This window comes from Oncorhynchus keta, chromosome 3 (genome assembly GCF_023373465.1).
Source record: "Oncorhynchus keta strain PuntledgeMale-10-30-2019 chromosome 3, Oket_V2, whole genome shotgun sequence".
NCBI classification, from domain to species: domain Eukaryota; kingdom Metazoa; phylum Chordata; class Actinopteri; order Salmoniformes; family Salmonidae; genus Oncorhynchus; species Oncorhynchus keta.
This window is the reverse complement of record NC_068423.1, coordinates 34,527,863-34,541,626: the sequence shown is the minus strand read 5'-3', so window position 1 is coordinate 34,541,626 and position 13,764 is coordinate 34,527,863. Positions and strand designations below refer to the sequence as shown.

Below are 13,764 nucleotides of genomic sequence, written 5' to 3'. Positions count from 1 at the left end.
CCACATAATATCACACTATACAATACTATACCATACTATATTATACCATACAATACTATACCATACTATGCTATACCATGCCAAGCTATACCATACTATACTACACCTATTCCATACTAGTCCATACTATGCTATACCATACTATACCATACCCTACTATTCTATACTATGCCTTACTATACCATACTATGCTATACCATAATATACCATACCCTACTATTCTATACTATGCCCTACTATACCATACTATGCTATACCATACTATACCATACCCTACTATTCTATACTATGCCCTACTATACCATACTATGCTATACCATAATATACCATACCCTACTATTCTATACTATGCCCTACTATACCATACTATGCTGTACCATACTATACCATACCATACTATACCATGCGACATAATATCATACAATACCATACTATATCATACCATACAATACTATACCATAGCATGCCATACTATAGCATACCATGCTATGTCATACTATACCATACCATACTATACCATACCACATCAAATCATACTATACCATACCATACTATACCATACCACATCATATCATACTATACCATACTATACCATACCATACTATACCATACCACATCAAATCATACTATACCATACCATACTATACCATACCACATCATATCATACTATACCATACTATACCATACCAAACTATACCATACCACATCATATCATACTATGGCACACCATACTATACGATACCGAACCCTACTATACTGTTCCATACTTTACTATACCATACTGTACTATACCATACCATACCATACCATATTATACCATACCATACTATACCATACATTACTATACATTACTACACCATACTATGCTGTACCATACAACCACACACTATACTATATTCTACCATACCATACTATACCATACATTACTACACCATACTATGCTGTACCATACAACAACACACTATACTATATTATACCATACCATAATATACCATACCATACTATACCATACTATACCGTATCATACTATACCACTTCAAATCACAACACTATACTACACTATAACATCTATGTGTTTGTCCAGGAACAACTCCCCCTCCACTCTGACTGGTAAAGTCAACCAACTGGAGGTGATCCTGAGACAACTGCAGTATGACCTCAGAAAGGTACGGCACTCTCTTCACTTCTTCGTCTTCGTCTTCTTATTTTCCTTCTTTTCTCTTCCCACACCTCCAGAGACAATGGCCCTCAAAGGAAAATGTGTTGGCAACAATATTTTTAGGCTCCCGAGTGGCCCAGCGATCTAAGGCACTGCATCTCAGCGCAAGAGGCGTGGTATAGTGGTATACTGGTATGGTGTAGTAGTATGGTGTAATGGTGGAACGGTATTGTGTAATGGTATGGTGAAATGGTGCGGCAGGGTAGCCTAGTGGTTAGAGCTGTTGGACTAGCAGCCGAAAGGTTGCAATTTCAAATCCCCAAGCTGACAAGGTACAAATCTGTCATTCTGCCCTTGAACAGGCAGTTAACCCACTGTTCCCAGGCCGTCATTGAAAATAAGAATATGTTCTTAACTGACTTAACTGCCTCGTTAAATAAAGGTTAAAAAAAATGGTATAAAGATATTATGTAATGTAATGGTATACCGGTATGGTGAAATGCTATAATGATACTGTGTAATTGTTTGGTGTAATGGTGTAATGGTGTAATGGTATGGTGTAATGGTATGGTGTAATGGTATGGTGTAATGGTGTGGTGTAATGGTATGGTGTAATGGTACAATGGTGTAATGGTATGGTGTAATGGTATGGTGTAATGGTATGGTGTAATAGTACGGTGTAATGGTGTAATGGTGTGGTGTAATGGTATGGTGTAATGGTACGGTGTAATGGTACGGTGTAATGGTATGGTGTAATGGTGTGGTGTAATGGTATAAATGATGTAATTATATGGTGTAATGGTACGGTGTAATGGTGTAATGGTATGGTGTAATGGTGTAATGGTACGGTGTAATGGTATGGTGTAATAGTGTAATGGTATGGTGTAATAGTGTAATGGTACGGTGTAATGGTATGGTGTAATAGTGTAATGGTATGGTGTAATAGTGTAATGGTATGGTGTAATGGTGTAATGGTACGGTGTAATGGTATGGTGTAATGGTATGGTGTAATAGTGTAATGGTATGGTGTAATGGTACGGTGTAATGGTATGGTGTAATGGTATGGTGTAATGGTATGGTGTAATAGTGTAATGGTATGGTGTAATGGTACGGTGTAATGGTATGGTGTAATGGTATGGTGTAATGGTATGATGTAATGATATGGTGTAATGGTATGGTGTAATGTAATGGTCTGGTGTAATGGTATGGTGTAATGGTGTGGTGTAATGGTATGGTGTAATGGTGTAATGGTATGGTGTAATGGTACGGTGTAATGGTATGGTGTAATGGTATGGTGTAATGGTGTGGTGTAATGTAATGGTCTGGTGTAATGGTATGGTGTAATAGTGTAATGGTATGGTGTAATGGTATGGTGTAATGGTATGGTGTAATAGTTTAATGGTACGGTGTAATGGTATGGTGTAATGGTATGATGTAATGGTATGGTGTAATGGTATGATGTAATGGTATGGTGTAATGGTGTGGTGTAATGGTGTGGTGTAATGGTATGGTGTAATGGTGTGGTTTAATGGTGTGGTGTAATGGAATAATCTGCTAAATGACTTAAATGTAAATGTAATGTAAATGAATAATGGTATGGTGTAATGGTATGGTGTAATGGTACGGTGTAATGGTGTGGTGTAATGGTATGGTGTAATAGTGTAATGGTACGGTGTAATGGTATGGTGTAATAGTGTAATGGTATGGTGTGGTGTAATGGTGTGGTGTAATGGTATGGTGTAATAGTGTGGTGTAATGGTACGGTGTAATGGTATGGTGTGGTGTCATGGTATAATGGTGTAATGGTGTGGTGTAATGGTATGGTGTAATGGTATAATGGTATGGTGTAATGGTATGGTGTAATGGTACGGTGTAATGGTATAGTGTAATGGTATAGTGTCATGGTACGGTGTAATGGTACGGTGTAATGGTATGGTGTAATGGTATGGTGTAATGGTATGGTGTAATGGTATGGTGTAATGGTATGGTGTAATAGTGTAATTGTATGGTGTAATGGTATAATGATATGGTGTAAATGTAAGGGTTTTCGTCAGGTGAAAGAGAGGCGGACCAAAATGCAGCGTGGTGGTTATTCATGTTTTTAATAAAGACGACTATACATGAACAGACTATACAAAACAAGAAAAGTGAAAACCTCAACAGTCCTATCTGGTGCAAACACAGAGACAGGAACAATCACCCACAAAACCCAACACAAAACAGGCTACCTAAATATGGTTCCCAATAAGAGACAATGACTAACACCTGCCTCTGATTGAGAACCATATCAGGCCAAATATAGAAATAGACAAACCAGACACAACATAGAATGCCCACCCAGCTCACGTCCTGACCAACACTTAAACAAGGAAAACACATACGAACGATGGACAGAACGTGACAGAACCCCCAAGGTGCGGACTCCGAACGCACAATCAAAACCTATAGGGGAGGGTCTGGGTGGGCATCTGTCCACGGTGGCGGCTCTGGCGATGGACGTGGACCCCACTCCATAATTGTCTTAGTCCACCTCCTTAGGGTCCCTTGAGTGGCGACCCTCGCCGCTAACCTTGGCCTAGGAAACCTAACAACGGGCCCCACTGGACTGGGTGACTCGGGACTGAGGTGAAGCTCGGGACTGAGGGGAAGCTCGGGACCGAGGGGAAGCTCGGGACCGAGGGGAAGCTCGGGATCGAGGGGAAGCTCGGGACCGAGGGGAAGCTCGGGAGTGAGAGGAAGCTCAGGAGTGAGAGGAAGCTCAGGCAGGTTGATGGATCTACCAGATCCTGGCTGGCTGGTGGTTCCGGCAGATCCTGGCTGACTGGCAGATCCTGGCTGACTGGCGGAACCTGGCTGACTAGCGGATCTGGCAGATCCTGGCTGACTGGCACTTCTGGTGGATCCTGGCTGACTGGTGGATCCTGGCAGACTGGCGGATCCTGGCTGAATGGCGGATCTAACTGATCCTGGCTGACTGGCGGATCCTGGCTGACTGGCGGATCCTGGCAGACTGGCGGATCCTGGCTGTCTGGCAGTTCTGGCGGATCCTGGCTGACTGGTTGTTCTGGCAGATCCTGGCTGACTGGCATATCCTGGCTGACTGGCGGATCCTGGCTGACTAGCGGATCTGGCAGATCCTGGCTGACTGGCAGATCCTGGCTGACTAGCAGATCCTGGCTGACTGGCAGATCCTGGCCGACTGGCAGTTCTGGCGGATCCTGGCTGACTGGCGGATCCTGGCAGACTGGCAGATCCTGGCTGACTGGCAGTTCTGGCGGATCCTGGCTGACTGGTAGTTCTGGCAGATCCTGGCCGACTGGCAGTTCTGGCAGATCCTGGCCGACTGGCAGATCCTGGCTGACTGGCAGATCCTGGCTGACTGGCAGATCCTGGCAGACTGGCGGATCCTGGCTGACTGGTAGTTCTGGCAAATCCTGGCCGACAGCCAGATCCTGGCCGACTGGCAGTTCTGGCGGATCCTGGCCGACTGGCGGGTCCTGGCTGACTGGCAGATCCTGGCTGACTAGCGGATCTGGCAGATCCTGGCTGACTGGCACTTCTGGCGGATCCTGGCTGACTGGTGGATCCTGGCAGACTGGCGGATCCTGGCTGAATGGCAGATCTAACTGATCTTGGCTGACTGGCAGATCCTGGCCGACTGGCAGATCCTGGCAGACTGGCAGTTCTGGCGGATCCTGGCTGACTGGCAGTTCTGGCTGATCCTGGCTGACTGGCAGTTCTGGCAGATCCTGGCAGACTGGCGGATCCTAGCAGACTGGCGGATCCTGGCAGACTGGCGGCACTGGCGGCGCTGGGCAGACTGGTGGCACTGGCGGAGCTGGGCAGACTGGCGGCACTGGCGGCGCTGGGCAGACTGGCGGCACGGGCGGCGCTGGGCAGACTGGTAGCTCAGACGGTCGCTGGGCAGACGGGTAGCTCAGATGGCGCTGGGCAGACTAGCGGCACTGGCGGCGCTGGACAGACGGGTAGCTCAGACGGCGCAGGGCAGACGGGTAGCTCAGACGGCGCTGGGCAGACTGGCGGCACTGGCGGCGCTGGGCAGACTGGCGGCACTGGCGGCTCTGGGCAGACTGGTAGCTCAGACGGCGCTGGGCAGACGGGTAGCTCAGACAGCGCTGGGCAGACTGGAGAAAAAGGCTCTGGCAGCGCTGGACTGAGGAGCACTGGTGCCTCTGGAATGAGGGGCGGTAGCTCTGACAGCGCCGGACAGGCGGGAGACTCTGGCTGCGCTGGAGAGGAGGAAGGCTCCGGCAGCGCTGGACAGGCGGGACGCACTGTAGGCCTGATGCGTGGTGCTGGCACTGGTATGCCGTGCATACTATGCCAAACCAACAGCTTTCTTTCTACTCTGTCCAATACATCCTCCACACTCTCAGACTCAGCACTCAGCTTCGCCGACAGCTCCAATTCCATCCATGGCTCCTTACGGTAAACAGGGGGAGTTGGCTCAGGTCTGACTCCTGACTCTGCCACACTCTCCCTGTGCCCCCCCCCCCCAATACATTTTTGGTGGTGCCTCTCGGGCTTCCAGCCGCTCTGCCGTGCTAGCTCCTCATAATGCCGCCTCTCTGCTTTTGCTGCCTCCAGCTCGGCTTTGGGTCGGCAATATTCCCCTGGCTCTGCCCAGGGTCCTTTCCCGTCAAGGATCTCCTCCCAAGTCCATCTCTCCAAATAGTGCAGGCTCTCCCACTGCTGCTGCTGCCTCTGTTGTTGCTCCTGCTGCACCTGTCGCTTCTCCTGCTGCTGCTGTTGCTGCTGCCTCTGTTTACCACACCGCTTGGTCCTTGGTTGGTGGGTGATTCTGTAAGGGTTTTCTTCTGGTGAAAGAGAGGCTGACCAAAATGCAGCGTGGTGGTTATTCATGTTTTTAATAAAGACGACTATACATGAACAGACTATACAAAACAAGAAAAGTGAAAACCTCAACAGTCCTATCTGGTGCAAACACAGAGACAGGAACAATCACCCACAAAACCCAACACAAAACAGGCTACCTAAATATGGTTCCCAATCAGAGACAATGACTAACACCTGCCTCTGATTGAGAACCATATCAGGCCAAACATAGAAATAGACAAACCAGACACACAACATAGAATGCCCACCCAGCTCACGTCCTGACATACACTGAAACAAGGAAAACACATACGAACGATGGACAGAACGTGACAGTAATGGTGAAATTATGTAATGATATGGTGTAATGTTATGGTGTATTAGTGTAATTGTATGATGTAATGGTGTAATGGTATGGTTTAATGGTGTAATGGTATGATGTAATGGTATGGTATAATGGAATGGTACAGTGTAGTAGTATAATGGTGTGTTTTAATGGTGTAACGGTATGGTATTGTGCAATGGTATAATGGTTTTGTGTAGTGGTGTAATGGTATGGTGTAATGGTGTAATGGTATGGTGTAATGGTATGGTGTAATGGTGTAATGGTATGGTGTAATGGTGTAATGGTATGGTGTAATGGTATGGTGTAATGGTATGGTTTAATGGTGTAATGGTATGGTGTAATGGTATGGTGTAATGGTATGGTTTAATGGTGTAATGGTATGGTGTAATGGTGTAATGGTATGGTGAAATGGTATGGTATAATGGAATGGTTTAATGGTGTAATGGTATGGTTTAATGGTGTAATGGTATGGTATAATGGTGTAATGGTAAGGTGTAATGGTATGGTATAATGGAATGGTACAGTGTAATAGTATAATGGTGTGTTTTAATGGTGTAACGGTATGGTATTGTGCAATGGTATAATGATATTGTTTAATGGTGTAAGGGAATGGTGTAATGTTGAAATGTTGAAATAGTTTAATAGTGTGATGTAATGGTGTTATGGTGTAATGCTGTAATGGTATGGTGTAATAGTATGGTGTAATGCTGTAATGGTGTGGTGTAATGGTGTAATGGTATAATGCTGTAATAGTATGGTGTAATGCTGTAATGGTATGGTGTAATAGTATGGTGTAATGGTATAATGCTGTAATAGTATGGTGTAATGCTGTAATGGTATGGTGTAATAGTATGGTGTAATGCTGTAATGGTATGGTGTAATGGTGTAATGGTATAATGCTGTAATGGTATGGTGTAATGCTGTAATGTAATGGTGTAATAGTATGGTGTAATGCTGTAATGGTGTAATGGTGTAATGGTGTAATGGTGTATGCTGTAATGTGGTGTAATGGTGTAATGGTATAATGTTGTAATAGTATGGTGTAATGTAATGTGTAATGGTATAATGCTGTAATGTGTAATGCTGTAATGGTATGGTGTAATAATGGTGTAATGCTGTAATGGTATGGTGTAATGGTATGCTGTAATGCTGTAATGGTATGGTGTAATGGTAATGGTAATGGTAGTGTAATGGTGTAATGCTGTAATGGTGTAATGCTGTAATGGTATGGTGTAATGGTGTAATGGTATGGTGTAATGGTATGGTGTAATGGTATGGTGTAATAATGGTATAATGCTGTAATGTGTAATGGTAATAGTATGGTGTAATGCTGTAATGGTATGGTGTAATGTGTAATGGTATAATGCTGTAATAGTATGGTGTAATGCTGTAATGGTATGGTGTAATAGTATGGTGTAATGCTGTAATGGTATGGTGTAATAGTATGGTGTAATGCTGTAATGGTGTGGTGTAATGGTGTAATGGTATAATGCTGTAATAGTATGGTGTAATGCTGTAATGGTATGGTGTAATAGTATGGTGTAATGCTGTAATGGTATGGTGTAATAGTATGGTGTAATGCTGTAATGGTATGGTGTAATAGTATGGTGTAATGCTGTAATGGTGTGGTGTAATGGTGTAATGGTATAATGCTGTAATAGTATGGTGTAATGCTGTAATGGTATGGTGTAATGGTGCAATGGTGTAATGCTGTAATGGTGTGGTGTAATGGTTTAATGGTATGGTGTAATGGTATGGTATAATGCTGTAAAGGTATGGTGCAATGCTGTAATAGTATGGTGTACTGCTGTAATGGTATGGTGTAATGGTGTAATGGTATAATGCTGTAATGGTGTGGTGTAATGGTGTACTGGTATGGTGTAATGGTATGGTGTAATGGTGTAATGGTATAATGCTGTAATGGTGTGGTGTAATGCTGTAATGGTATGGTGTAATGGTGTAATGGTGTAGTGTGATGGTGTAATGGTATGGTGTAATGGTATAATAATGGTATGGTGTAATGGTGTAATGCTGTAATGGTATTTTGTAATGGTGTAATGGTATAATGCTGTAATGGTATGGTGTAATGGTGTAATGGTATGGTGTAATGGTATGGTATAATGGTGTAATGTTATGGTGTAATGGTGTAATGGTATAATGCTGTAATGGTATGGTGTAATGCTGTAATGGTATGGTGTAATGGTGTAATGGTATGGTGTAGTATAATGGTGTAATGGTATGCTGTAATAGTGTAATGGTATAATGGTGTAATGGTATGGTGTAATGGTATGGTGTAATGGCATGGTGTAATGCTGTAATGGTATGGTGTAATGGTATGGTGTAGTATAATGGTGTAATGGTATGGTGTAATGGTATGGTGTAATGCTGTAATGGTATAATGGTATGGTGTAATGGTATGGTGTAGTATAATGGTGTAATGGTATAATGGTATGGTGTTATGCTGTAATGGTATAATGCTGTAATGGTATGGTGTAATGGTATGGTGTAGTATACTGGTGTAATGCTGTAATGGTATGGTGTAATGCTGTAATGGTATAATGTGTAATGGTATGGTGTAGTGTAATGGTGTAATGCTATGGTGTAATGGTATGGTGTAGTGTAATGGTGTAATGGTATAATGCTGTAATGGTGTAATGGTATAATGTTGTAATGTATGGTGTAGTGTAATGGTGTAATGGTATAATGCTGTAATGGTATGGTGTAATGGTATAATGTTGTAATGGTATGGTGTAATGGTATGGTGTAGTGTAATGGTGTAATGGTATAATGCTGTAATGGTATGGTGTAATGGTATAATGCTGTAGTGGTATGGTGTAGTGTAATGGTATAATGCTGTAATGGTATGGTGTAGTGTAATGGTATGGTGTAGTGTAATGGTGTAATGGTATAATGCTGTAATGGTATGGTGTAATGGTATAATGCTGTAATGGTATGTTGTAATGGTATGGTGTAATGGTATGGTGTAGTATAATGGTGTAATGGTATAATGTTGTAATGGTATGGTGTAATGGTATGGTGTAGTATAATGGTGTAATGGTATAATGCTGTAATGGTATGGTGTAATGGTATTGTGTAGTGTAATGGTGTAATGGTATGGTGTAATGGTATGGTGTAGTATAATGGTGTAATGGTATAATGTTGTAATGGTATGGTGTAATGGTATGGTGTAGTATAATGGTGTAATGGTGTAATGCTGTAATGGTATGGTGTAATGGTATTGTGTAGTGTAATGGTGTAATGGTATAATGCTGTAGTGGTATGGTGTAATGGTATTGTGTAATGGTATAATGCTGTAGTGGTATGGTGTAATGGTATGGTGTAGTGTAATGGTGTAATGGTATAATGCTGTAATGGTATGGTGTAATGGTATAATGCTGTAATGGTATGGTGTAATGGTATAATGCTGTAATGGTATGGTGTAATGGTATGGTGTAGTGTAATGGCGTAATGGTATAATGCTGTAATGGTATGGTGTAATGGTATAATGCTGTAGTGGTATGGTGTAGTGTAATGGTGTAATGGTATAATGCTGTAATGGTATGGTGTAATGGTATAATGCTGTAATGGTATGTTGTAATGGTATGGTGTAATGGTATGGTGTAATGGTATAATGTTGTAATGGTATGGTGTAATGGTATTGTGTAGTATAATGGTGTAATGGTATAATGCTGTAATGGTATGGTGTAATGGTATTGTGTAGTGTAATGGTGTAATGGTATAATGCTGTAATGGTATGGTGTAATGGTATGGTGTAGTATAATGGTGTAATGGTATAATGCTGTAGTGGTATGGTGTAATGGTATTGTGTAATGGTATAATGCTGTAGTGGTATGGTGTAATGGTATGGTGTAGTGTAATGGTGTAATGGTATAATGCTGTAATGGTATGGTGTAATGGTATAATGCTGTAATGGTATGGTGTAGTATAATGGTGTAATGGTATAATGCTGTAATGGTATGGTGTAATGGTATAATGCTGTAATGGTATGGTGTAATGGTATGGTGTAGTATAATGGTGTAATGGTATAATGCTGTAGTGGTATGGTGTAATGGTATTGTGTAATGGTATAATGCTGTAGTGGTATGGTGTAATGGTATTGTGTAATGGTATAATGCTGTAGTGGTAATGGTGTAATGGTATGGTGTAGTATAATGGTGTGGTGTGAGGGTGTAATGGTATAATGCTGTAATGGTATGGTGTAATGGTATGGTGTAATGGTATAATGATGTAATGGTATGGTGTAATGGTATAATGATGTAATGGTATGGTGTAATGGTGTTAATGCTGTAATGGTATGGTGTAATGGTATGGTGTAATGGTGTTAAGGCTGTAATGCTATGGTGTAATGGTGTTAATGCTGTAATGCTATGGTGTAATGGTATAATGCTGTAATGCTATGCTGTAATGGTATGGTGTAATGGTATTGTGTAATGGTATGGTGTAATGGTATGGTGTAATTGTATAATGCTGTAATGGTATGGTGTAATGGTATTGTGTAATGGTATGGTGTAATGGTATGGTGTAATGGTATAATGTTGTAATGTATGGTGTAGTGTAATGGTGTAATGGTATAATGCTGTAATGGTATGGTGTAATGGTATGGTGTAATGGTATAACGCTGTAATGGTATGGTGTAATGGTATAATGCTGTAGTGGTATGGTGTAGTGTAATGGTATAATGCTGTAATGGTATGTTGTAATGGTGCAATGGTGTAATGCTGTAATGGTGTGGTGTAATGGTTTAATGGTATGGTGTAATGGTATGGTATAATGCTGTAAAGGTATGGTGCAATGCTGTAATAGTATGGTGTACTGCTGTAATGGTATGGTGTAATGGTGTAATGGTATAATGCTGTAATGGTATGGTGTAATGGTGTACTGGTATGGTGTAATGGTATGGTGGTCCTGTAGCTCAGTTGGTAGAGCATGGCGCTTGTAACGCCAGGGTAGTGGGTTCGATCCCCGGGACCACCCATACGTAGAATGTATGCACACATGACTGTAAGTCGCTTTGGATAAAAGCGTCTGCTAAATGGCATATATAAGGTGTAATGGTGTAATGGTATAATGCTGTAATGGTATGGTGTAATGGTGTAATGGTGTAATGGTGTAATGGTGTAGTGTGATGGTGTAATGGTGTAGTGTGATGGTGTAATGGTGTAATGGTATAATAATGGTATGGTGTAATGGTGTAATGCTGTAATGGTATTTTGTAATGGTGTAATGGTATAATGCTGTAATGGTATGGTGTAATGGTGTAATGGTATGGTGTAATGGTATGGTATAATGGTGTAATGGTATGGTGTAATGGTGTAATGGTATAATGCTGTAATGGTATGGTGTAATGCTGTAATGGTATGGTGTAATGGTGTAATGGTATGGTGTAGTATAATGGTGTAATGGTATGCTGTAATAGTGTAATGGTATAATGGTGTAATGGTATGGTGTAGTGGTATGGTGTAATGGCATGGTGTAATGCTGTAATGGTATGGTGTAATGGTATGGTGTAGTATAATGGTGTAATGGTATGGTGTAATGGTATGGTGTAATGGTATGGTGTAATGCTGTAATGGTATAATGGTATGGTGTAATGGTATGGTGTAATGGTATGGTGTAATGGTATAATGCTGTAGTGGTATGGTGTAATGGTATTGTGTAATGGTATAATGCTGTAATGGTATGGTGTAATGGTATTGTGTAATGGTAAGGTGTAATGGTATAATGCTGTAATGGTATGGTGTAATGGTATGGTGTAGTATACTGGTGTAATGGTATAATGCTGTAGTGGTATGGTGTAATGGTATGGTGTAATGGTATGGTGTAGTATACTGGTGTAATGGTATAATGCTGTAGTGGTATGGTGTAATGGTATGGTGTAATGGTATAATGCTGTAGTGGTATGGTGTAATGGTATTGTGTAATGGTATAATGCTGTAGTGGTAATGGTGTAATGGTATGGTGTAGTATAATGGTGTGGTGTGAGGGTGTAATGGTATAATGCTGTAATGGTATGGTGTAATGGTATGGTGTAATGGTATAATGATGTAATTGTATGGTGTAATGGTGTTAATGCTGTAATGGTATGGTGTAATGGTATGGTGTAATGGTATGGTGTAATGGTATGGTGTAATGGTATGGTGTAATGGTGTTAATGCTGTAATGGTATGGTGTAATGGTATGGTGTAATGGTATAATGCTGTAATGCTATGGTGTAATGGTATGGTGTAATGGTGTTAATGCTGTAATGGTATGGTGTAATGGTATGGTGTAATGGTATAATGCTGTAATGGTATTGTGTAATGGTATGGTGTAATGGTATAATGCTGTAATGGTATTGTGTAATGGTATAATGTTGTAATGGTATGGTGTAATGGTATGGTGTAATGGTATGGTGTAATGGTATAATGCTGTAATGGTATGGTGTAATGGTATGGTATAGTATAATGGTGTAATGGTATAATGCTGTAATGGTATGGTATAATGGTATAATGCTGTAGTGGTATGGTGTAGTGTAATGGTATAATGCTGTAATGGTATTGTGTAATGGTATAATGCTGTAATGGTATTGTGTAATGGTATAATGCTGTAATGGTATGGTGTAATGGTATTGTGTAATGGTATGGTGTAATGGTATAATGCTGTAATGGTATGGTGTAGTGTAATGGTATGGTGTAGTGTAATGGTATAATGCTGTAATGGTATGGTGTAATGGTATAATGCTTTAGTGGTATGGTGTAGTGTAATGGTATAATGGTGTAATGGTATGGTGCAGTGTAATGGTATGGTGTAGTATAATGGTGTAATGGTATAATGTTGTAATGGTATGGTGTAATGAATGGTATGGTGTAATGGTATGGTGTAATGGTATAATGCTGTAATGGTATTGTGTAATGGTATGGTGTAATGGTATGGTGTAATGGTATGGTGTAATGGTATGGTATAGTATAATGGTGTAATGGTATAATGCTGTAATGGTATGGTATAATGGTATAATGCTGTAGTGGTATGGTGTAGTGTAATGGTATAATGCTGTAATGGTATTGTGTAATGGTATAATGCTGTAATGGTATTGTGTAATGGTATAATGCTGTAATGGTATGGTGTAATGGTATTGTGTAATGGTATGGTGTAATGGTATAATGCTGTAATGGTATGGTGTAATGGTATAATGCTTTAGTGGTATGGTGTAGTGTAATGGTATAATGGTGTAATGGTATGGTGTAGTGTAATGGTATGGTGTAGTATAATGGTGTAATGGTATAATGTTGTAATGGTATGGTGTAGTATAATGGTATAATGGTATAATGCTGTAATGGTATGGTGTAATGGTATGGTGTAGTATAATGGTGTAATGGTATAATGTTGTAATGTTATGGCGTAG

General features: G+C 41.1%; 1 protein-coding gene across 1 annotated transcript in view; it reads left to right on the top strand.

Annotated features, from left to right (window-relative positions):
• LOC118363521 (signal-induced proliferation-associated 1-like protein 2) overlaps positions 1-13,764 on the top strand; it is a 434,866-nt gene that overhangs the window by 419,901 nt on the left and 1,201 nt on the right. The window contains exon 22 of the mRNA XM_052497073.1: positions 1,085-1,166. Within this exon, the coding sequence (XP_052353033.1) occupies positions 1,085-1,166 (82 nt within the window). The remainder of the gene's footprint in view (positions 1-1,084; positions 1,167-13,764) is intronic.